The 23726-nt window shown below is 36.3% G+C and overlaps 1 protein-coding gene across 1 annotated transcript in view; it reads left to right on the top strand.

Annotated features, from left to right (window-relative positions):
* Nucleotides 1–10867: 10867 nt before the first annotated feature.
* The window catches only part of THEMIS (thymocyte selection associated), a 186072-nt gene continuing 173213 nt past the window's right edge, over nucleotides 10868–23726 (top strand). Inside the window, exon 1 of the mRNA XM_040474585.1 lies at nucleotides 10868–11279. Within this exon, the coding sequence (XP_040330519.1) occupies nucleotides 11189–11279 (91 nt within the window). The 5' untranslated portion in view covers nucleotides 10868–11188. The remainder of the gene's footprint in view (nucleotides 11280–23726) is intronic.

Raw genomic sequence — 23726 nt, 5'->3', positions numbered from 1 at the left:
ACAGTGGTTACATAAATGTATCATGTATTTATGTATAAATGTATAACATAACCATATTGAAGGAATTGGAGAAAAAGATAGCATTTTACTTGATGAATTCTTAGCTATGTCATGTGTACAAAAGAAAGAGAAGGAAAGAAGAAAGAAAGGGAGGTAGGAAGAAGAAAGAAAGAAAGAAGAAAAGAAGAAGGAAGGAAGGAAGGAAGGATGGAAGGAAGGAAGGAAGAAGGAAATTGGATGCACTAGAAAGTAATGAAATCTAAAGTCATTCTTTTAAATAAAGTGAATCTGTAAATCTCTCACATTGTTATCTTTTCAAACCGTTTCTTTTAGATTTTTACTTGGGGTAGGGGGAGGTATAGTTTCTCAACAAACTGGCTTTAGGTAATAGGAATCTTGACTGAGGTGCAACACCCACCATTCTCTCTTCATCAATATATATATAAACACATTTATATAAATGTATATATATTTTCTGGCATTGGTCATTATTTTATGTGTGTATGTTGTTTATTTTTGTTGCTATCTCAGTCACTTTTCTCATAATCAATCTGCTATTGATAGTACAGAATTTTAGTAACCTGGACTTTGACTCAGTCTGGTGGTAACAGGTGAAAAAAAGTTTACAATGAACTATATATATATATATATATGACTGGTTAAGCAAAAGGTTTAATGCTCATGAAACTTATTTGGGTTAAAGAAATACATACCCTAAGTTAAATCTGTCAAACTAAAAAAATTACATTTAACATATATTTTAATATTTCATTTTTCTAATATATTTTATTTTTCTAATATAATTTATATTTAATATATTTTTAAAAATTTAAGGTCTGAAAAGAAAGCCCTGATTTTTTCAAGAAGTTGGAACCTAATGTTTAATTTGTAATGAAAAATTGTTTTAAATCTTTAAAAATTTATTTTTTCTAATGCTTATGATTCAGTTGTTTCTCAGACTCTAAAATGTTATCGCACTGATAGGTAAATGACATCCCTGATTATCTTTCAGATATAACAAATGTGTGAAAAAAAGAAAAGAACTGGTAAAGTGGGAATATCTTTTCTACAGGCATATTGCAGTTAAGTTGTTAAATAATGCCATATAAACATCAGAAGAAAATGGTAGGCTTATATCACAGGAATTTCACCATTTGGAAAGAGAACATGGAATATCTTTCACGAGGGAAGGGGTTCTATTTTCAATCAGTCACTATGGTTCAAAGAGAGGGCTTGAGTTCCACAGCAAGGGAAATGTCAGCTCAGGATTCACATGATGCCAACATCCACATCTATCCTCTTCGCAACATTCATGTTTCAACCTGTGCTCCTGCTCTGGGTGATCTGGCAATAGGCAGAACGCCATGGAAAAATATCCATCCATTTGAGTAAAGGTGAGCAGGTTAAGCTACCTAACCACCATTTACATTTAAAAATAAGCCCCAGGACACTGTTCCTAGGGAAACCCATTCTTAACTTAAGTCCTTGGGTTGAGTATCCCTCCTGTCCCATAAAGTAGCCTGCTCATTTCTATGGAGAACTTTATACATTAGATTATGATTCTTAAGCTGTGTGCATGGTATGCTGAAATGTAACCTTATTTAAGGGTTATTTATATCCTCAGTGCCTTGTATTATGAAAGTAAGAGGCAGGTTCGATAAATGTTTACTGAAAAAAACAATTAAAAATTAGGGTAGCAAAAAAGGATACCTACAATGATAAACTTACTTGGGAAGAAATGCTAACCTTGCTCTGAGTTTCATTCAAAAGAAGAATTAGAATGCTAGGAGGCAGGTACTTTGAAAATGAGGCCCTGATAAAGGCACACACTCATAGTTTGTGAGATACTCATACAAAGAGTGACTAGAGAAGGGAGAGGGTGTGGTTTAGCAATCTTTTTAAAGATATGCCCATGTGCATTTTGACAAGATACATAGTTTTATAGCAGGCTTTAATTTTCTTTCTGGATCATTAAAATAATTCACCCTTATTATAAATTAAGAAGTTACCTAATTGTATCTACAGTTGAAGATGAAGATCAAAGTGCTGCAAAGTGATCAAAGTGCTGCCAATAGGGAGCCAGATAGCCCTGGGGACACCTACAGTATGTATACTGTGAATTTGCCCATCAAACACCAATTTCTCCTTTTGTTGGTAACAGCACACTGACTTTCCTTGGAGACTTCTCTCCCAACTCTATTTTTGTGACTTAGCTGTGACAAGAGCCTAATAAAATTCCATGAATTTGACTTGGGCAACCAGCATATTCCATGTCCTCAGTCACAATGACTGGTTGAGAGATGGACACGTGACCCAAGTTGAATCAATTAGAGCTTATCCTGGGACTTTTCCTGGTATGACTAGGAGGAAAGAGTCTCTTTCCATAGCACATGGATCTATGGAGATAGAAATTTTGAGTTGCCAGGTGTCACCGCGAAAGCATGATCTCCCTGAAATGCAACTCATGCATGAGAATGTTGAACGCGATGCTCTGATGTTGTATGTTTGCTCAGAATCAGTTTATCCTGTAGCTAGAATTGCTTCTTAACTCATCAATGACTTGAAACCATCAATTCCACATTTTAGTTAAGCCAATATTAGGGAGTAAGTCCTCTTTTCAAGGAAAGGCTTTTTATTATTATTATTGTTATTTTAGAAATAAGAGGGGAAAGTTTTGGAAAATTAAGAGATTTGGATACCAGTCAAATGATCCATCTCTAAGTTTAGTCTTCACTCAAGAAATACTCTGTCATATTCAAATATTAAAATATTGGTTTTAAATCCCTGCTTTGCAGTTTATGAGTTTTTTGTTTGTTTGTTTTTGTGTTCAGCTAGTTCTGCTCAATGTTTAGGAAAGTAGCTACTGAGAGTTTAACAAAGGAATAGACATCTTGAGCAAAGCTTGTTTTTAGCTTTTCTTTGTTTTTTGCTTTTTGTTTTTTTGTTTTTGTTTTCTAACATTACTACTCTTAGGGCAGATACGATTGGCAGTGATGGCACTGGCTAGAACTCTATTGTTTCCTTTTAGGTGGGTTAATGCACAGGGCTGTCTCTGTTCTTTGGTAAAACCATTGAGGGGCAAGCTCAGGGTTTGAACAGAGATCTTTCTCTACAAGAACTTTCCAAACACGTTTGAGTTATTGGCATAATGTGAAGTGCATCTTTCTGAGACAGAGGCCCTCAGACACAGGTGACGCTTACGTGAGAACAAAAGCTTTTGGTCACAAGGATTTCTTCCTACTTTTCCTAAAAGAAAGGACCAAACGGCACACACAGGATGTGGCCGCGAGTCGTGTGGAGCACACTACTTGAGTTGAGTTCTTGTCACTTGCAACCTATTCATTGCAACAGAGAGCCTCCAGATAATAACCACTAAAGAATAAGCTGCCAGTTTTGTTTTTTGAGGTATAGTTGACAAAAAAAAGTTATGCTCATTTCAGAGAAGTCTTTTAATGAAGGGAGGAATTTGGTCAGATTAATACTTTAGAAAGGTCAAGTAGATTTCACAGTGAGGGAGAAAGGAGGTTTTCAAGATTTGATAGTCTAAGAACTTTCACCCTCATGTAGCAAGAGATGGCGGTGGCCTTCTTTATGTAGGTGCAATAGACTTGAGGAAACATAGAAGACTTGAGAAACATCCCAGCAATAGACCTGGATTTCCTCATTGACTGTGTGATAGAGGGTATGACACAGAGGAAGATGTCATTAACAAGACCCAGGATTCTGGCTTAAAAATTGGATGGAAGTTATTGCTATTTCCTGGGACAGAGAATATAGCAGGAGAGGCAGACAGTGGAGTTGTTTCTTCAAGCAAAAGAAACATTCAATTTTGGGCATGTTGAATATAAGATTTGAAAAATATCCAGAAGGTTTTATATAGGTCTAGTTATGGACCAGAGACAGATTTAGAAGCTATCACTATTCTGGTCAAGGTCAGGGGTCATCATATTGGACAGCCTTTTAATTGGTTTGTTTTTGATCAGCATTTCCTTTTCTGAGAATAAGTTGAAAACTTTTAGTAAAAAGATCAGGTTATTTCACATAATATTAATTTGCCTATCACTCTTAAAAATGAGAATTAGTGGCAAACATATAAAGTTTATTTCCCAAGAAAAATGTCATTTTTTATTTTTATTTTTTTGAAAATTTTAAAACCCAACACCATCGGGCCTGTATTTTTTCCTGACAACAATTGGCGAGTTATGCAACAGCTGCTTTCCATGGGGCCCTTTGTCCAAAACACCTTGTTTCTTAGACTTGACCTGGTGGTGCTTCTTATTACCTTCTACATTGCATTTAAGGTAGAAATTACATTTGAATATCCAAAATAAATGTGAACAAGAACACAACGTTTAGAAATCAGAGAAAAAGGGGGAACCTGGGTGGCTTAGTTGGTCACGGTGTCTGAGTGGTTTGAGGCCCACGTTGGGTTCTGTGCTGACAGAGAAGAGACTGGAGCCTGATTCAGATTCTGTCTCCCTCTCTCTGCCCTTCTCCCACTCACACTCTGTCTCTCTCTCCAAAATAAATAAACATTAAAAAAAATAAAATCTTAAAAAAGTAGAGAAAAAGGAAGCTGAAAATTTGACCTAGAAGAGGTAAGTAGAAAATAGAATGAAAAGTTAAGGTAGCCAAGTAAAGAGAGTATTTGAAGGAAAAGAGTATGGCTATGAGTATAAAGTAAGATAAGGAATAAAAATGTTGAGAAGATATAATACAGAGGGATACAGTAATAGGTGGCTTAGATAAAAGCAGTAAAATGAAGGTGCTAGAAATTACAGAACTAAAAAAGTGATCTTTATTCAAGAGGAAAAAAAACAGTATTTCACTGACTTTTAATTTTTGATATCGCCACCCAAGCATACTAAAAATATAAAATTTGGTACTTATTCTAGATTTTGTTGTCTATGCTGCTTCTCCTTTATTCTCAATTTTTACCATTATATAGTTAGCATTTTTCTCATATCAACAATTTTCTTTAAAAACATACTTTTTAGTGGCAGTGTAGTATATAATCATATGGATAACTTATGTAAATAACCTCCATTCTTTTACTTGAGGTTTTTTCCTTTTTTTTTTTTTTTTGCCATTAAAAGTAATAAAGGCTTCAATGACTGGTATAAATAGATCTTTCTGTTTATCTGATTATGTTTAAATGTAACATTTAATGTACCATTACTAGACCAAATTGATCTCAAGATAGATCACATAAGTTTGCAGTACATATAAGTGACTATATACTGCACCCTCAGCAATATGGGTTTTATGATTTATTTTTTAAAAAATTTTTTTTTCAACGTTTATTTATTTTTGGGACAGAGAGAGACAGAGCATGAACGGGGGAGGGGCAGAGAGAGAGGGAGACACAGAATCGGAAACAGGCTCCAGGCTCTGAGCCATCCGCCCAGAGCCCGACGCGGGGCTCGAACTCACGGACCGCGAGATCGTGACCTGGCTGAAGTCGGACGCTTAACCGACTGCGCCACCCAGGCGCCCCTGGGTTTTATGATTTAAATATATGGCTGTTCTCTGAGCTGTTGATTGCAGTTGACCTTTTTTTTTTTTTTTAAGATTGTATTTTTAAGTAATCTGTATACCTAATGTGGGGCTCAAATTAAGAACCCCAAGATTAAGGGTCACATGCTCTATGAAGTGAGCCAGCCAGGCACCCCAAGTGCTATTGGCCTTTGAACAACACAGATTTGAACTACACTGGTCCACTTGTAAATTTTTTTTTTTTTTTTTTTTTTTTTTTTTTGGTGTAAAAGCTTCATTGTTTCCACTTGGTCCCTAGCTTGGGAGAGAGCTCCAGGGTGGTTAAAAAGCTGCCCAATGGCTGCAGGGAGAGACTCAGGCAGAAGCCCTGACCTCAGGGGGATGCAAGGCTCTGGGCCCCGCAGGCTCCTAGTTGTGCTTGAGGGTGAGCTTTCAGAGAGATACTCTCCAGCCCAGCCTGCAGAGGGGAGCTGGGTGGCCGCCATCCCTGATGCTGTTCACCTCTCATCCCGGAAGTGGCTCCTCCGAAGTCCCAGAGGTGGGGTCTGCGCCGGCAGATGCAAAGCGCCTGGGTCAGGTTCTTGGCCAAAGCGCCTGGGTCGGGTTCTTGTCTAGGACCGTGGCGGCTTCGGAGCGTCCTGGGTTTTACCCACTCATCTTGGGGAGGCTTCTGCACGCGCGGGAAGAGGGCGTGGCTTCAGAGCTGGGTTTTTGTCTTCAAGAGACGCTGGAAGGCCTCACGCTTCTCAGCAAACTCCCGAGGAAGTGGCCGGCGCCTTCCAGAGCCACATCATCACGTTGGAAATGGAGACCCAGAGAGAGGTAGGTGTAGGAGGCCTGCAGATGTTCGTTGGGGGCAGGGGGCCGGGGGCGAGGGGTGGGGGGCTCCACCTTGGTGGAATAATTCTGATGAACCTGGGGCTCATGGTTGACCCGCAGTAAGGAGTTAAGTGCAAAAATCGGCCTTGGCTCGTCCTCGAGGCAGGGGATAGCTAAGAAGATGGCTCTCAAGGCTGTGACTGGGGAAAGAGATTGGAGAATGGTCTGAGGCTGGAAAAAGGGGCGTCCCCGGGTTTCTTCCCGCAACGCTGGTGAAACAAGAGACAGATTGCCGGGAGCCCGCACCGCATGGCTATGCCCTGAACAACTTTGGAGAATGTTCAGCTGTTGTCTCTTAACATGTTGCTTCTCTCTCTGTCCCCTCTCTCCTTTCATTTAGGATGCAATGTAAACAGAAGACCTTTTCGCTATGGCTAAAATGTTTCTTCTGTTCTTAATGTTGAATTCTTTTTATGTCTCTGTAAATAGAGTAATATTTTCTTCTTCCTGTTTCCAGCTAACAGCCTTCTCATATGTCCAATCTTCTGTTTTGTTTTGTTTTTTAATGTTTATTTATTTTTGAGAGAAAGACAGAGCATGAGTGGGGGAGGGACAGAGAGACAGGGAGACACAGAATCCGAAGCAGGCTCCAGGCTCTGAGCTATCAGCACAGAGTCCGACATGGGGCTCGAACTCGCTGACCGTGAGATCCTGACCGGAGCTGAAGTCAGACGCTCAAACGACTGAGACACCCAGGCGCCCTTGTCCAATCTTCTGTTAAATCCAACTACTGAATTCTTAATTCAGTTATTGTTAGTTTTCAACTCTAGAATTTCATTTGATACTTTTTATAGATGGCCGTTTTCTACTGAAATTCTCCTTCTTGCTTTCTGTTTTGAACATATTAATCAAAATTATTTTATTATTTTTTTAAGTTTATTTATTTTGGAGAGAGAGAGACAGAGAGAGAGAGAGAGAGAGAGGGAGAGAAACAGATCGTGAGCAGGGGAGGGGCAGAGAGAGAAGGAGACACAGAATCCAAAGCGGCCTCCAGGCTCCGAGCTGTCATCACAGAGCCCAACACGGGGCTTGAACCCATAGACCCTGAGATCAGGACCTGAGTAGAAGTTGGATGCTTAACCAACTGAGCCACCCAGGTGCCCCGAATCAAAATTATTTTAAATTACATTCCTGATAACTCCATATTGGACCTTTTTAAATTATCAGACCCTAGACATTGTGTTTAAAAAATTATAGAAGTTCTGGTTGCTTTCCCCAATGACAAGGTTGACTTTTGCTTTTGTTTGGCAGTTAAAATGGGGGCAGATCACCTTAATCCAATCAGGGATTGAACTAATTTTGATCTGGCCTTCAATATTGGTAAGGCCTATTTATAGTCAACCTTTCTTTTAGGGAGTAGCGTTCAGGGGCCCCAGCTGAAAACACAGGGTATTTACCGGAGCTCTTTCCCGTAAATGAAGGCCCAGTCTTCCCACCAATGAAACTGCTAAAAGTGCTGCTTGGTTTTGTCAGCTTCTAACCGATCACTTTCTAATTGGTGTCTCATACATCAACCCTGTACTATTTTTGAATGGGCAAAACCCTGAAGGGGGAAAATGGACAATTCATTTCTCTGTTTCCCTGGATGCCTTGCTAGCCCGAAATTCCAATTTTTATCTCGCTAGTTATGTGAAACTGCTAAAACTTCAACTTGGCTTCTCTCCTCCTTAACCACCACCTATGTTCCGCTTCTCAGCCTCTCTCTTTGTGCCAGTTACTAATCCACAAATGCCTCGAGGAAAAAAGAAGTGTGGAGAGTTGGGTTCCCCTCATTGTGTTTCTCTGCTTTTCTGGACTTGGCCTTTCAGGTCCTGACTGCCCTGATGGCTCTTCTGTTCCTTAAAACAGAGTTTCAAAAAACCATTCACTTTTCTAGTTGCCCTTTGTAAGAGAGCTGGCCAGATATAAGCTCATAGCCAGAAACAGAAGTCCTTCAATATTTTTATTTTACATATCAATTAATAAGTTCTCTTTATACATCTAGGACATCAGTTCTTAATTTGAGTATGTGCTTCCCCACCCTCATTTTGTTAAAGCTTCTTTGTGATTTATAGACATAATTCCTATCTCTGTTGTCAAATCTATTAATCTTTTCCTTTAAGACATTCATTATTGCTTAGAAACAAATTCTTTCCTGGGGCGCCTGGATGGCTCAGTCAGTTAAACCTCCCTGATACCAGCTCAGGTTATGATCTCACAGTTCGTGGGATCAAGCCCCATGTAGGTAGGGGCTCCCCCCTGTCAGCACAGAGCCTGCTTGGGATTCTCTCTCTCTCCCCCACTCTCTGCCCCTCCCCCCCCCATACTTTCTCTCGCTTTCGAAATAAATAATAAACCTTTAAAAAAAAAAAAAGGAAAAGGAAAAGAAAAAATATTTCCTTACTTTCTCCAGACATTTCTCTACTTTTCCTTTGTTTTATTTTTATTTAAATTTAATTTTTAAATTTATCTAGATTTAATTTTGTTGCATAGAATTTTAGGAAACTAACTTCTATTTCATAAATTATTTAACAACTATTTGTTGAATAAAACATTCTTCTCTACTGCTTTGGGATTTCACCTTTTTCATGTAGTAAATTATTGCTTGTACTCTGGTTTGCTTCTGAGCCCTCATTAATCTGATTATTATTACACTTGTAATCTGCTATTTTAGTTGCTGAACTTGAGTCATCCATTTTACTAACTGGTGATTCAAATGCCGTCTCAATGCCTTTTTTTTTTGTCAATTCTGTCTTGGCTGTTCATGTCAGGATTTCCTTGCCCTACAGTGTCAGAAGTGATTAGGATCTAGACTAAAGTAGTAACAGTGGGGATACAGAGCAACAACAGAAGACTGTGATATTGAGTATTGCCACATTTTAGAAGGCTTGAGGGATTTGGAGGCCGGAGATGGCCTTTCCCCTGATGCAGCCTTCTGATTTAGGAAACTGGGAGAATGATAGTCTCATTAACTGAGATTGGAAATGTAGGAGAATCAGATTGTGACACAAACCAAGGGTCATCTGTTCAAAGAGCAGAAGCAGGGTATTATACATAACTGTAAGATATTGGTGATGTTTCAAAAAGGCTTCATTGGCTACTAGGATAGAAAGTTGATTTGGGAAAACTGAAAAACAAAAACAAAAACAGCAAGTGAAGTCTAGCTTGGATTAGGTATGAAATGAAATTTGTTGTAGCACCAGTTCTAAAAGATGTGTGATTTTTAAGGAGCAGTCCACAGCAGCCTGTTTTATATATTCTGCCAAGTAAGATATGCTGTTAGGCTATAAACAATGTTTGCACTGGATTAAGAAGCCTGAGTTTGGGACGAGGAGTACAGAAGCAGACTGATCAAATTTGGGAGATGTGGGGGCAAAAGAGTTGCAAGTGAGGAAGTAGAAGCTACTAGTGAAAAACTTTTAACATGACCCCATAAATTCTAGTTTTGTAAAGAAAGAAATGAAACCAGGCAGATTATTGCAAATGTCAAATATGATTCTGAGAGCTGAAAGAGTTTTGCAAGCTCTGTCTCAAACTAAGGCTATGCTTTTATTGCTTGGTTATTTATGTGAAGGATATGGTGGAGCTAGGGTGAGCCCCGACCCCCTCTGTCTGCCTATGCCGTCTGAAGCCTGAGGCCATAAGTTTCTCAACAGAGAGCCTGGAGTCCAATTTGTAAGGAGAATGTGCAGCTTCTTAGTATCTTTCACCTGTATGTATACCAACTAGTCTTCCTTTACTCATCCTTAAAGAAACTTAGAAAGTATCAGCTTGAGTTGTATACACTAGGTCTGAAACACTGTTTCTGCTAAATACAAAGAATAGAGAGAGGGAGAATTTTTTAAGAGATCTGTTTCAACCAGGCTCCTCTGGCTTCCTTTGACTTCAGGCATTTTCCCTAGTTAAAGTTTGGACCACAGAATCAAAACTGCAGAATTTTAGCCTGGGAAGAAATTGTTTAATTTATTTGACTCCTTCTACTTTTTTTTTTTTTTTCATTTAATAATTGAACCAAATTAGGCACAGAGAAGTTGAGGCTGAAGTCACCTCTACATCAAAAGCAGAGCCAAACCCAGGAAACTGTTCCCTTGCAACAGATTTAGATACTTTCACTATACTGTGGTGATTAAAAAATTCATGTTAATTTACTGGATTAATTTACTGTTTCACTTTGCATATTGTACCCCTCCCCCACCATCCTTTAAGATTCAGCAAAATTTTTAATGTGGAAGAATAAAAACTGGTTTCGATCCTCTCTTTTCAGAGTATCAGATTTCTCAAAAGAGCTGACACCAAGCACTTTTGTAACCAAATTTAATATGAAAGCACTGAGAGTATGCAAATAAGGCACAAAGCCAAATTTTAGAAATGAACTAAAGAGATAAAGAATTAACATGGTGCCATTTTTAAGATTAGACTGTCGTCCTGTATTCCTGTTCCTTTCTGGTTTTGAAAAGCCACAAGCAACTCTCACTCCAGTCTTGCTGCTGTTGGCTGGCAACAGAGCGAGCTGCTAATCAGCTCTCATTTTTTTTTAGCATTGTCTGTTTAGACATGCTCACCACCCCCCCCATCCTGTTCTACTTCAGCATCAGAAGGAAATGAAGCCACAATGAGAACAAAAAGAGCTGTCACACCTTTTGTCCCCTGCCTCCTCCTTCCCTCTTCACAGTCTTACCCACATAGAGCTACTCCACCCCAGTTGGACTGTAGCGTGACATCCCTGCCTGCCTGAGGGAGGATGAGAAGGGGAAACTACAGCTGCAGACAAGTGACACCCAGAAGCCAGGAGCTTCTGTAAGTACCAGGTCTGCACAAGACCCAAGTCAGCGCAATGGCAATGACGCTGGAGGAATTCGTTCACTCCCTTGACCTCAGGACCCTTCCCAGGGTTCTAGAAGTCCAGTCGGGCATCTATTTTGAAGGTAAGCACTCTCCTATCTCTTGGCTGGCTAGAAAGTTCTCATAAGATATGTACTCTTGGAAACCGGAGGGGGAAATTTTAATAGAAAATATGTGAGTTCCTTTGAAAGGAAGGTGATCACAAAAGAGAGAAAGTAACTGACAAAACTGTCACAATCTAAGAGTGCTAGAGAAGAGAAACTAATAGGACTCTGGGGTAGATAGGGAAAAGGAATGGAGTGAAAAGTGTGAGCTTTCTGGAGGCCTTCAGATAGTCCAACGTGAGTGGTAAATTATTTCTGCCTCTTTGAAATGGGTTATACTCCAAGAGTGAAGAGTCGCTATCCATGTTTATATTTCTAGGATATAAAAAAAGTATTTTTTAAAAACAAAAACAATTATTAAACGCACAGTGTTTAGAAAGAAAAACTAACCAAACTCTGAACCACTTTGCAATGTTGCTTATGCCAACATTTCTCTCACTTCTTCTGGAGTGGCCTAACTCCTAACTCTTTAGATAATGACATTCTTATTTGAAGGCATAGAAATTAATATCTACTAATTGCAAGGTAATTTTTAAGAATCTGTATTGAAAAATCAGGGTTTCATTAAGATTATTTAATAAGTTAGTGTACTTCGATGTGACTTATGATGTTAGTTCAGTAGAAAAATGTTAAAGCCTATTAACAGGTACCCTAGAATCTTTAAGGAATTACTTTGAATACATGCAAGACAAAGAGTTATTTTCTAGGAAAATATATATTTTTGGTCACAAGAGTGGTAGGGTTGAGGCAGTAATAGAATTAGATCCAGACAAACTACTGGAAAATTAAGGTAAATAACTTCTGGCAGTCCAATCTTTCACATTCAAGACAAAATAATGTGTTACATATATATTATTATATTATGCAATAAAAATTGACAAATATCAGACCTAGTTCATACTCACACACACACACACACACACACACACACACACACACACACCTCTGCTATATCAGCTTAGCACTGGATTTTGTTTAATTCATTTGTCAATTGATTATACGGAATCAGACTGTATTTTTCCATGTATACAATATTAAGAAATGTATCTTTGTTCCTACGCCAGCCCCAAATCATTTTTTTTTTGGTTTCATCGTTTGTGTTTTTGAAGCTTTGCATACGAAATTACAGAGATATTTTTATTATTGTATACCAACTTTACAGTTTTATATTTCTCATTTAGTTTTTAAACCATTTGGAGGATTAGATATGGTATAGAGGGATCCAGTTTTAGATTTTTCCATATAATAAATCTGCTTTCCCAGTACCATTTGAGAAGCTAGTCATCCTTTCCCAATTGATTTATGTGGCTACTTTTACATCATATTAGGTACTCACATCTGGATCAGTCTGTCTCTGAAATATTTCTTCTATTCCATCAGTCTGTTTTTTCTTGATTGTGCCCAAATCACCCAATGTGTGTAACAATAGTTCCAGGCTAAGTGTTAAAATATATTTCATGTATAGATCAGTCCCTTGTTTCTACTCCTTTTTTCTAAGTTGACTTAGCTGTTCATAGACCTTTTAATTATGTTTTTAGAGAAATTAGTTACTTAAGAAATCCTAGTAGAATTTGCATTAGATTGTATTGAGTTTATAGATTAACTTGAGAAAAATTGACATCTTTATGTCATCTTACAAAAGAATATAGCATGTCTCTCCATGTGTTCCGACCATCTTCATTCTTTACTACGTCACTACTATGTTACACTTCAATTAAGAGAAAAGAGTGAACAACTTGACGAATTTTCACAAGTAAACACATTTGTATAACCACCACTGTAGTCAAGAAATAGAAAATTGCAAATATTCTGAAAGCTCTAGTTTGTGCCCTTTCTCAATCATTATCCACCATCTTCTCCATAGGTAACCATTATCCTGACTTTTGTCCATTTATGAACTTACACAAATGAAAAATTATAGTATGTATTCTTTCTGGTTGGCATATATGTTCAACATTATCTTTGTAAAATTAACCCATGATGTTCTATATAGTGTGTATAATAGTCTGTTGGATAAATATACCACAATTTGTTTATCCATTCTATTGCTAACGGACATTTGGATTATTTCCACTTTGGAGCTGTTACCAGTAATGTCATTAACATTCTTGTCCAAGTGTGTTCACTTGTATGTGCATTCAGTTGGGTATATGAATAAGTGGAGTTGCCATGTCATATGCTATGTATATGTTCAGCCTTGATAGATAATGAAAAACAATTTTTCCAAGTAAGTAGTTATACCAATTTATATTCCCACCAGCAGTCTATGAAAGTCCCAATTAATCCATGTCTTTGGTAGCACTTAGTAATTGCAGTTATTCTGTGAAGAGTATAAGGGTAGCTCATGGTTAGTTTGCATATCCCTGGTGACTAATGGCCTTTTAGAAATGCTATTTTTTTTAAAGATTTTATTTTTAAGTAATTTCTAAACCTAACATGGGGCTCAAACTCACATCTCTGAGATCAAGAGTCACACGCTCCACCGACTGAGCCAGCCAGGCACCTAGTAAATTCTATTTTGTGAAAGACATTGTTCATGTTGGTGGCTCATTTCTTTATTGGAGTTTATAAATTTAAATACATACATATGTGTATATATTTGCATTTATATGTATGTATATGTGTGTGTGTGTCTGTGTGTGTGTGTGTGTGTGTGTCTGTGTGTGTGGAGAGAGAGAGAGAGAAAGAGAGAGAGAGAGAAAGAAAGGGTCCTGACCCTTTATCAGTTTTTGTCAGTTACCTGTGTTGCAAATGTCTTCTCTCAGTCCATAAATTGACATTTCATTTTCTAAATGTCACCTTTTGATGAATGGAAGTTTTTAATTTTAGTGTTAATGTAGTCAGTTTATAATTATTTTCCTTTTTGTGTGTTGTCAGAATTTTCTTTATCCTAAGTTCATGAAGACATTCTCTCAGCATCTATTCCATTTGTTTACTCCCTCCTTTAGATCTGTAATCTACTAAAATTGATTTTGTTTTGTATATGATTTGAGGTTGAGATTAGTGTTTATTTTTTCTTCTATGGAGCCAATTGGTGCAGTGACTTTTATTGAAAAACTGCCTTTTTCCTACTGCCTTACTGGGCTACATTAGTCCTTAACAGTGTCCATATATGTGTGGGTCTCCTTCCACAGCATCTATTCTGTTCCATTCAACTAATTGCTATTCTTACATTAATTTCACCCTATCTTAGTTAAAGCAGGTTTGCAACAATACATAATTTAGGTTATGTTATGTATGATGATATGCTCTAAGACCTGTGGTTCTCAAACTTGGTTGCACATGAAACACCTGGGAAATATCGAAAATATCGATGCCTAGGTCTCTCCTCAGAAGATAAGGATTTAATTATGTGATAAGTGCGGTGTCACCATCAGGTTTTGGAAAATCTCCCTGATGATTATAACATGCAGCCAAAATTGAGAATTATAATGTAGAATAAGTTCTTCCAATTTATTATTCTCTTTCAGGTTAGGCAGTGTGAATTTTCATATATATTTCATGTACATTTAACTTACCAACTTCCACAAAAGTGTTCTTGGCATTTTGCTTAGCAATGCCTTGGTTTAGAGAGAATTGGCACCATTTAAAATTTTTTTTTAATGTTTATTTATTTTTGACAGAGAGAGAGACAGAGCATGAAGGGGGAGGGGCAGAGAGAGAGAGGGAGACACAGAATCCAAAGCAGGCTTCAGGTTCTGAGCTGTCAGCATAGAGCCCAACATGGGGCTGGAACTCACGGACCATGAAATCATGACCTGAGCCAAAGTGGGACACTCAACTGACTGAGCCACGCAGGTGCCCCAAATTGGCACCATTTTAAATTAAGTCTTCCGATCCATAAACCTGGTATAGCTATCTAGTTATATAGATCTCTTTTCATTTTATAGCTTTTTTGTGTGTGGAGTTCTTGCACTTCCTTTTATTCTTAATTTGATTTTTTTTTCATTCCATTATAAATAGTACCTTTTGAAACTTTCATTTTCTCTTTGTTGTGTTTGTTGAATTCTAAAAACATACCTTTAGATTATTTTGGATTTGTTATATACACAGTCATGTATTTTTATGAACATTGACAGATCTCATCTTTTCTTTCCAATTTTTTTTTTTTCAGTTAAAGAACTGATTAGTGTTTCGAATGTAATACTAAATAGGAGTAATGATAACCCCCCCATCTCTATTTACAACCACAGAAAATTTCAATAATTCATCTTGAAGTATGTTTGTTTTTAAGTTAAAGAAGTATCCAATTTTCTGATAATAATTTTTAATCATGAATGTACATTTAACTCATCACATATTCTTTCTGTGATTTTTGTGATGATTATGTTTTTTATATTGATTCATTTTTAAAATGTTAAATAAGCATTTTCCATGAGGAATAAAACCAATTGGGTCATATAACACTAAATCTGGTTCACTAATTTTTTTTTTCTTTTAGGATTTTTATATCTCTTTTAGAGAATGAAATTGGCTTATAATTTTTATTTCTTATAATGTCCTAGCCATGTTTTTGTACTGAGTTATGTTGAACTTAATAGAACTTCTTTGGGTAGAGTCTTTTTCAATTCTTCTAAAGATGTGCAAATATGGTGTTACTTCTCATTTAAATATTTAGTAGTATTCTTAATGAAACCATTCTGAGCTGGAATTTCTAATATAGAGATCGTTTTAATTATGACGTCCAAGTTCTAAATAGTAAGGTCTTCCTATCTATGAGCAATGTTTCTCTCTCATTAAAACAAAAACAGAAAAGCAAACCTCATCTTCTAGATCATGTATTAGAGTTCAAGATAATGTTTCCTAGAATGCACACACTTACTTACATATGTGTGTATACATTGCTATATTGATTAATAATCATATATCTTTTGTTTTCGCATTGATTATCACCGAAAGAAATGCAAGTAAATATCAACAGTACTAATGAACACTCATTAATTCTAATAGTTTATCTTTTTTATTTCATTGGCTTTCCTAAAACCAATAGATACTGATATTATTAGAAAGTATCAAGAGTTGCATCACTTTCCTACTATATTTTACAACCTTTTTTTTTTCTTACCTTCATAGTAGGCCAGGGCCTCCAGTAGCATATAAACAGTAGTGAAAATCCTTGTCTAATTCCTAATCATGAAGGAAATGCATCAAAAATTCCTTCTTTTTAAGTGTAATGTTCTAAAATTGGTATTCAACCTGGGGCACCTGGGTGGCTCAGTTGGTTAAGCATCCAACTCTTAATTTCGGCTCAGGTCATGATCTCATGATTTGTGAGTTCGAGCCCTGCATTGGGCTCTGTGCTGACAGCATAGAGCCTGTTCGGAATTCTCCCTCTCTCCTTATCTTTTTGCCACTCCCCTGCTTGTGCTTTATTTCTCAAAAATAAATAAGTAAACTTAAAAAATTAATAATAAAATTGGTATTTAACCTTCACTAAATTAAGGAAGTTTTCATCTATTTCCTGCTTGCTAGGTGTTTTCATAATAAATATATATTGAACCCAATGAATATTTTTCTCTTCATTGATAAGATAATAATGTACTTTGGCTTCTTTAGTCTGTTAATACACATTACCTTTAAAGATTTTTTTGAGTTGAAGAATCCTTTCATATTATATCCACATTTTCAAAATACAATGTAGAAATTTAATATTATATTTAAGATTTTTGCATTTAATCATAATTGAAATGAACTAATAAATTCATCTGTTTTAGATTCAAGATAAAACTAGCTTCCTGAAATTAACTACAGAGAATTAAGCATTTTCTGGGTAATTAAAAAAAAAAAAAGAGAAACTTTTAATTTCTTCCCTAAAATTTGCTAGAATTCTCCTGTATGAACTACTGACCAACCACAGAATTTTTTGGAGGGGAAATCAGAATTTGGTTTCATTAATATTCTCTATTCCTTTGTTTCTTTTATTGATTTCTGACTTGATTTTCATTATTTTCTTTCATTTCTCTGTTTGTTCCCTTGCTTATTCTCTAGTTTCCTAGGTTGAATCAGTAGTCATTTTAAAAACATTTCTTGATCCTCTTGATTATAGTTTAAAACTATAATTTTTCCTCTAAGTACTTCTTTAACGACTCCTCATGAATTTTACCATGTAGTGTTTTCTCTGTTATGCACTTCAAAGTGCAGTTTGTTCCTTTTCAATCCAATGACTATTTATTTTATTTATTTACCATAATATGGGATTTCTTTTAGGATCTTTGCTTTTAATTAATAATTTTATTGTATGTTGTTAGAAAACAATAGTCTGTATTATATTGTTTCCTCGGAATTGATTGAGGCTTCTATTTCTTCGTGGTATGAAATATATCCTGCTTTGGAATATTTCACATGTGCTCAAAGAAAACCTATGTTTTGTTGTTTGGTATAATATCTCTCTATATATCCCAAGTAGCCTGAATTTTTAAATTGTTTCGTTCAGATTTTGCTCTCACTGCTTATTTTTCATCTACTTTTCTGAGGGGATTTTATAAAAGAAATCTTTCAGCAGTTGTTCATTTATCTAGTCCACTCCTCGTTTCTCTTTTGTTGCTTCATGTTTTTGAGGTTGAGTTGCTGCCTGTGCTTATGTTAGTGAGGGTTATATCTTCTTACTCTATTTTTATCATCCTTTTTCCTATATGATTTTTTTAATTAAGTTCTATTTTGTTAAATAATAATATTACTTCTCCAGTTTTCTTTTGGAATATCTTTTTTCTAAGCATCTACTTTCAATATCTTGGTGTCTCTTGTTTTTAGTGCAGGGAAACATATGCTTTATCTTTTTTTTTGCTTCTTCTAACAGCACAGAGAGTAGAACCAGGTTTTGTCCATCCTGTGGTCATGATTCCACAACAAGAGATTTTGGAGGCTTGAGGGAACTTGAGAAAGGCTGACATGAAGTTTTGTGGCACTGGATTGAATGCTACTTTAATAACATGTTGCTCAAAAACTTATTAAGTTGCCCTGTTGATATGAAGCATAAAACTGTGGGTTAAAAACCCAACTGCCTCCTGACTGTTAAAAATGACAGATAATTTCAGTCAACTTCTAACATTTGACATTTGCTTTGTCCCTTACTCATGAAAAATAGGCTTCATCATGACCCTGAAGGTTGATATGAAGATTAATTGAACTATTGTGTATGAAATATTTAGCAAAATGACTGGCCCATAGAAATCTCACAGGAAATCTTAACTATTATCATGATTACCATAATGTTGGTATATGATGAGGAAAACTGATCAACCATTCCTAAAAAGTAAAATGTAACTAATTTGAATTCCACTACTATTACATATGCCAACATAAATTAAATAAGGAGAAAAAAACATTAAAAGTTGAAACATTAACAATAAAAATGAAGAAACCATAAAAGAATATATTAAAACTAAGTCTTTAAAAGATGAATCCCAAAGCCAAGAGTACACTGTATATACCATATGTTAGCTAACTTGACAATAAATTACATACATAAAAAATAAGTAACGAAAATTTGAACTTGTGAAATAGAAAACTTACTTATTTTTTTTAAAAAATTAAAATGTTTATTTTTAAGAGAGAGAATTTATTTATATAAATGTTTATTTATTTTTAATAGATAGTGTGAGCAAGAGACTGGCAGAGAGTGGGGGAGACACAGAATCTGAAGCAAGCTCCAGGCTCTGAGCTGTCAGCACAGAGCCTTATGTGGGGCTTGAACTCACAAACCATGAGATCATGGCCTGAGCTGAAGTTGGACACTTAACCTACGGAGCCACCCAGACACCCCTAGAAAACTTCCTTATTAAAAAATACCTAAATGTGTATAAAAATCATTAAATAACAATAAATAGAAATGAATAAAAATTTTTTTAAATGGGAAAAATATGTAAAAGGCAATTCACATGCAAGAATCATATAAAAATTTTTCAAATTTATTAAGCATAAAACGCAAATAAGCAATAAATCATTGTTAATCACCTCTTATATCACAGATATTAAAAAGATTCACAAAACCCAATATAGGCATGAATGCACAGAAATGAAAGGAGACATGATCAGTGGGTATGTAAGCCATTACAGAATTTCTAGGAATCAACTGAGCAAAATGCATCAACATATAACGCACATAAATGTCTGACCTCTAGAAGTTAAATTAAAATGTAATTATAAAAAACAAAAATAATGATTATACTGCAATGGTCATAGCAACATGTTTTACAGAGAAACAGGTGAGTCTCAGCATTGAATAGCATATATAAATTATAATAATATTTGATCAGAGTGACCTTACTCCAGGAACTCAACTGGCTGGACATGAATACTTTGCCAGAGGCAAAAGGCAACCTTAGCTTGACATTAGCCCAACCTCCAAGATCCTGTAAGTCTTCTTTAATACATGAAAATCATTTTGGAAACTTCCTTTATCTCTACCCCCTCCCAAGACATGTATTAGTAGTCACCCTCAAAGAATACAGCCCACTGATATATATCTGAACGGTCTCATGACTAAGATTTTACTAGACAGCAGTAAAGGACCCCACACAGTCCTGGAAAGTTTGCTTCCAAATTCCTTAGAGACTTAGCTATCCATAACCAACTTCCCAACTTAAAAGTGTATAATCAGTCATTCCTTAGAACCCCAGTGCAACTCTTTCTGCCCACAGGTCCTGTCCCCATGTTTGAATAAAACCACATTTTTTGCACTGAAAACGAAAACAAAAACTAGATCAGGTATTGTTCAGCAGGCTAGAATTACAGTGGCAGGGAAGGGGTAGGGGAGGATGAAATGCAAAGCTCTTATCCTACTGGAGCCTATATTCCAGTGAATGGGACAAATGACAAACAGATGATAGATTTAAAATATGTTCAAGTGCCATGAAAAACTAAGTAGATAGAGAGTAAACTGAGACAGACAGAAGGGATGATCTTTTGAGAGGGTGATTAAGGCAGGTATCTCTGAACAGGTGAAATTTGAGCAGGGGCCAGAATAAACTCAGAAAATGATCCTATACATATCTGGAAGAATACTCCTACAGAGGACAGAACAAGCACAAACCACATAACAGCTTGCTTCATCTAATTGATAAACACAGAGGAAGCCAGTGAGGCCGAAGCAGAGCAACTGAGGGGTATGCAGTAGAAGAGGAGTGTGAGGATGTGGGGAGACACAGTTATTGTAGACCTTCAGGGCCATTGTAATACATAATCTGGTGCACAGTAGGGAAGCAGGTGGGAGCCTGTAACAGAAGGTGATCAGGGAAGGCTGCTCTAAAGAACCAATTTAGGAGCAGAGGACTGAATGTTGAGAAGAAATTAGCCAAGAGATGAGTGTTCCAAACAGGGTGAACAGCTAGTGCAAACATCTGGAGAGCGAAGAGAGCTTAGTGTATCGGAAGAAGAGAAAAATATTCCTATGACTTCGAACATCTAGAAGAAAGCAGAAAGGAAAGTCTTAAGAGAAGATAGATGTTTGTGCATTTGACAGAGTAGTTGTGGAGACCAGGGGGAGGAAAGCTTCGATGAGAATGCAAAAGTTGTTTTGGTCATGTGAAATACAAATATATGTTATTTGTCCAAGTGGAAATTTCAAGTAGACAATTGAAAAGCCAGTTCTGGCCACAGAGTGAGCTCATGGCTGGAATGCCCCATCAGTGACCTAATTGATCAGGACTTTATTTGAATGCAAGCTTCATCAGTTAAAAAAAAAATGAGCATGTTATCCTTATTGTATATATTTTTTTATTGATATTTATGGTCATTCTAAAACATACACAATAGTAAGAATTTTAAGAGGATAAAGTAAAGATAAAATTAACAGTATGCACTGTATGTAACATATACTTAGAGCAGATTTTCATTAATGTTGGTGGCGTCAATCTATATGTGGAAGAATATTCATAAACTTGATATTGGCAGTTTCCTTAGGTAGCAGTTGTATGCAGCTGATGACAAGTTTGTACTAGGAATAGATGTGTCATGCTGTCATTTTCTTCTTGTTAGTCCCTGCAATCTTCAATTCTCAAGTGTCTTTGTGAGCATCTTGCAAAGTTATTGTCTATTTTGTGAGAGTTAGTATATTTAAAATTAGATTATAACAATTCTTAAGGCAACTTAACTTGACTCATAAAATCCATTATATGGAAGTATTGCAGGTAAATGAATGATTAGGACAATTCTTTTTTTTTTTAATTTTAATTCCAGTGTAGTTAACAAACAATGCTATACTAGTTTCAGGTGTACAATATAGTGATTCAACAGTTTCATATGTATTAGTCAGTGCTCGTCAAGATAAGTGTACTCTTAGTCTCCTTCACCTGTTTCATCCATCACCCCACCTACCTCCCCTCTGGTAACCATTAGTTTGTTGTCTATAGTTAAGAGTCTGTTTTTTTGGTTTCTGCCTCTTTTTTTTCTGCTTTGTTCATTTGTTTTACTTCTTAAATTCCACATGAGTGAAATCCTATGGTATTTGTCTTTCTCTGACTGATTCATTTCACTTAGCATTCTACTCTTTAGATCCATCCATGTTGTTGCAAATAGCAAGATTTTCATTCTTTTCTGTGGCTGAATAGTATTGCTGTGTGTGTGTGTGTGTGTGTGTGTGTGTGTGTGTGTAAGATATTCCACATCTCTTTATACATTTATCTATTATGGACACTTGGGCTGCTTCCATAATTTGGCTATTGTAAATAATCCTGCTGTAAACATAGGAGTGCATGTATCCCTTCAAATTAATGTTTTTGTATCTTTTGGGTAAATACCCAGTAGTTCAATTACTGGATCATAGGGTAGTTCTATTTTTAATTTTTTGAGGAACCTCCATACTGTTTTCCACAATGGCCACACCAGTTTGCCTTCTCACTAACAGTACACAAGGGTTCCTTTCTCTTGATTAGGACATTCTTTTAACTCTCATTTTTCGGAATGCCCAGTCTGACTCATTATATTTTGGACTATATCTGATGTAGAAATATATATCTGATGTGGAGTACCATCTGATGTAGAAATAAACTAGGATTATTAATTTAATTTTTTCGTGTTTATTTTTTGGAGAGAGAAAAAAAAAACACATGTGAGCGGGGGAAGGGCAGAGAGGAAATCCCAAGCCCTCTCCACACTTCAGTGCAAAACCCAACGCAGGGCTCAATCCCACAAATCATGAGATCATGACCTGAACTGAAAGCAAGAGTTGAACCCTTAACTGACTGAGCCACAAAGGCTCCCCTAGGATTTTTTAATATTAAATATTAGTAAACTTAAAATTAAATATTACAAACATTTATATTAACTACTAGAATAACTTAATGTTCTTATTTGTTTTATGTAGAAATGAACATTAACTGAAGCTCATATTTTCTTCTCTTACCTCACATCTTGTAATACTCTATGGGATATGTGGCCTGCTTATGAGATCCATATTAGGAGATAGCATGATTGCCATCACAAATCCCGGGTTATAGCATTGGGCAAGCTAGTTCATGAATAATTATAATTGTAGGTAACTTGACCTGTGTCATCAACCCATGTTCAATTCTTTGAAAGAATAGCTTATGACCAAGAAGCAAACTTAAAGAATAAAAAAAATAATGTTCATTTATCCCAGTTTTCCCTTTTGAGTACATCATAAGGTTATAGTTCTTTTCTAGCCATAGAACTTGCATTGGCCAATGTAATGACAACAGAAGTAATGTGTATCATTTGGAGGCAGATGCTTTACAAACCAGTTCATAATTTAACATATTTCATCCTGGTAGGCCGTGTCAAAATGGAATCTTTGACAGTTTGCGTCCCTAAATGACTACAATTATTGGATAACTTGCCCTCACCCACTTGTAGTGGACATGTAGTGGAATAAGAAATTACCTTTATGGGGTGCCTGGGTGGCTTAGTCGGTTAAGCATCCGATTTCGGCTCAAGTCATGATTTCACAGTTGGTGAGTTCAAGCTGTGTCAAGCTTTGCGCTGACACCTCCGGGCCTGCTTTAGATTCTCTGTCTCTGCCCCTTCCCCACTCTTGCTCTCTCTCTCTCAAAAATAAATAAACATTTTTAAAAAAGAAACATTATTGCTTAAATCTCCAAGACTTTGAGATTGTAATGTGAGCATAACTGTAACTTTCCTGATTGATCCAGGTTATATTTATCATGGCTGGAACTGTATTTATTATCAATTTCAAAAATTAGGCATCAGAAAAACACAGGAGAAAGTCCTATAATGCCAGGAAAGTTACTTGGTAATAATACTACTGCATGTCAATGGGAGCGTGAGTTCACTGCTCTGGGGTCAGGAAGCATCTGTTGCTTCTTTAACTACTCTTCATATTGCTAACATTACCATTCATCACTGTTTACTTCACATATGTAACCATTTTGACTTAAAATTTGGGAAACAAGTAAGTTTGGTTACATTATGATTGTGTTCAGTGACCCGAATATTGAAAAAATTATTTTT

This window comes from Herpailurus yagouaroundi, unplaced genomic scaffold (assembly GCF_014898765.1).
Source record: "Herpailurus yagouaroundi ecotype Mexico unplaced genomic scaffold, PumYag 139, whole genome shotgun sequence".
Classification (NCBI taxonomy): domain Eukaryota; kingdom Metazoa; phylum Chordata; class Mammalia; order Carnivora; family Felidae; genus Herpailurus; species Herpailurus yagouaroundi.
The sequence above is the reverse complement of the archived record's forward strand: the minus strand, read 5'-3'. Positions and strand labels throughout refer to the sequence as shown.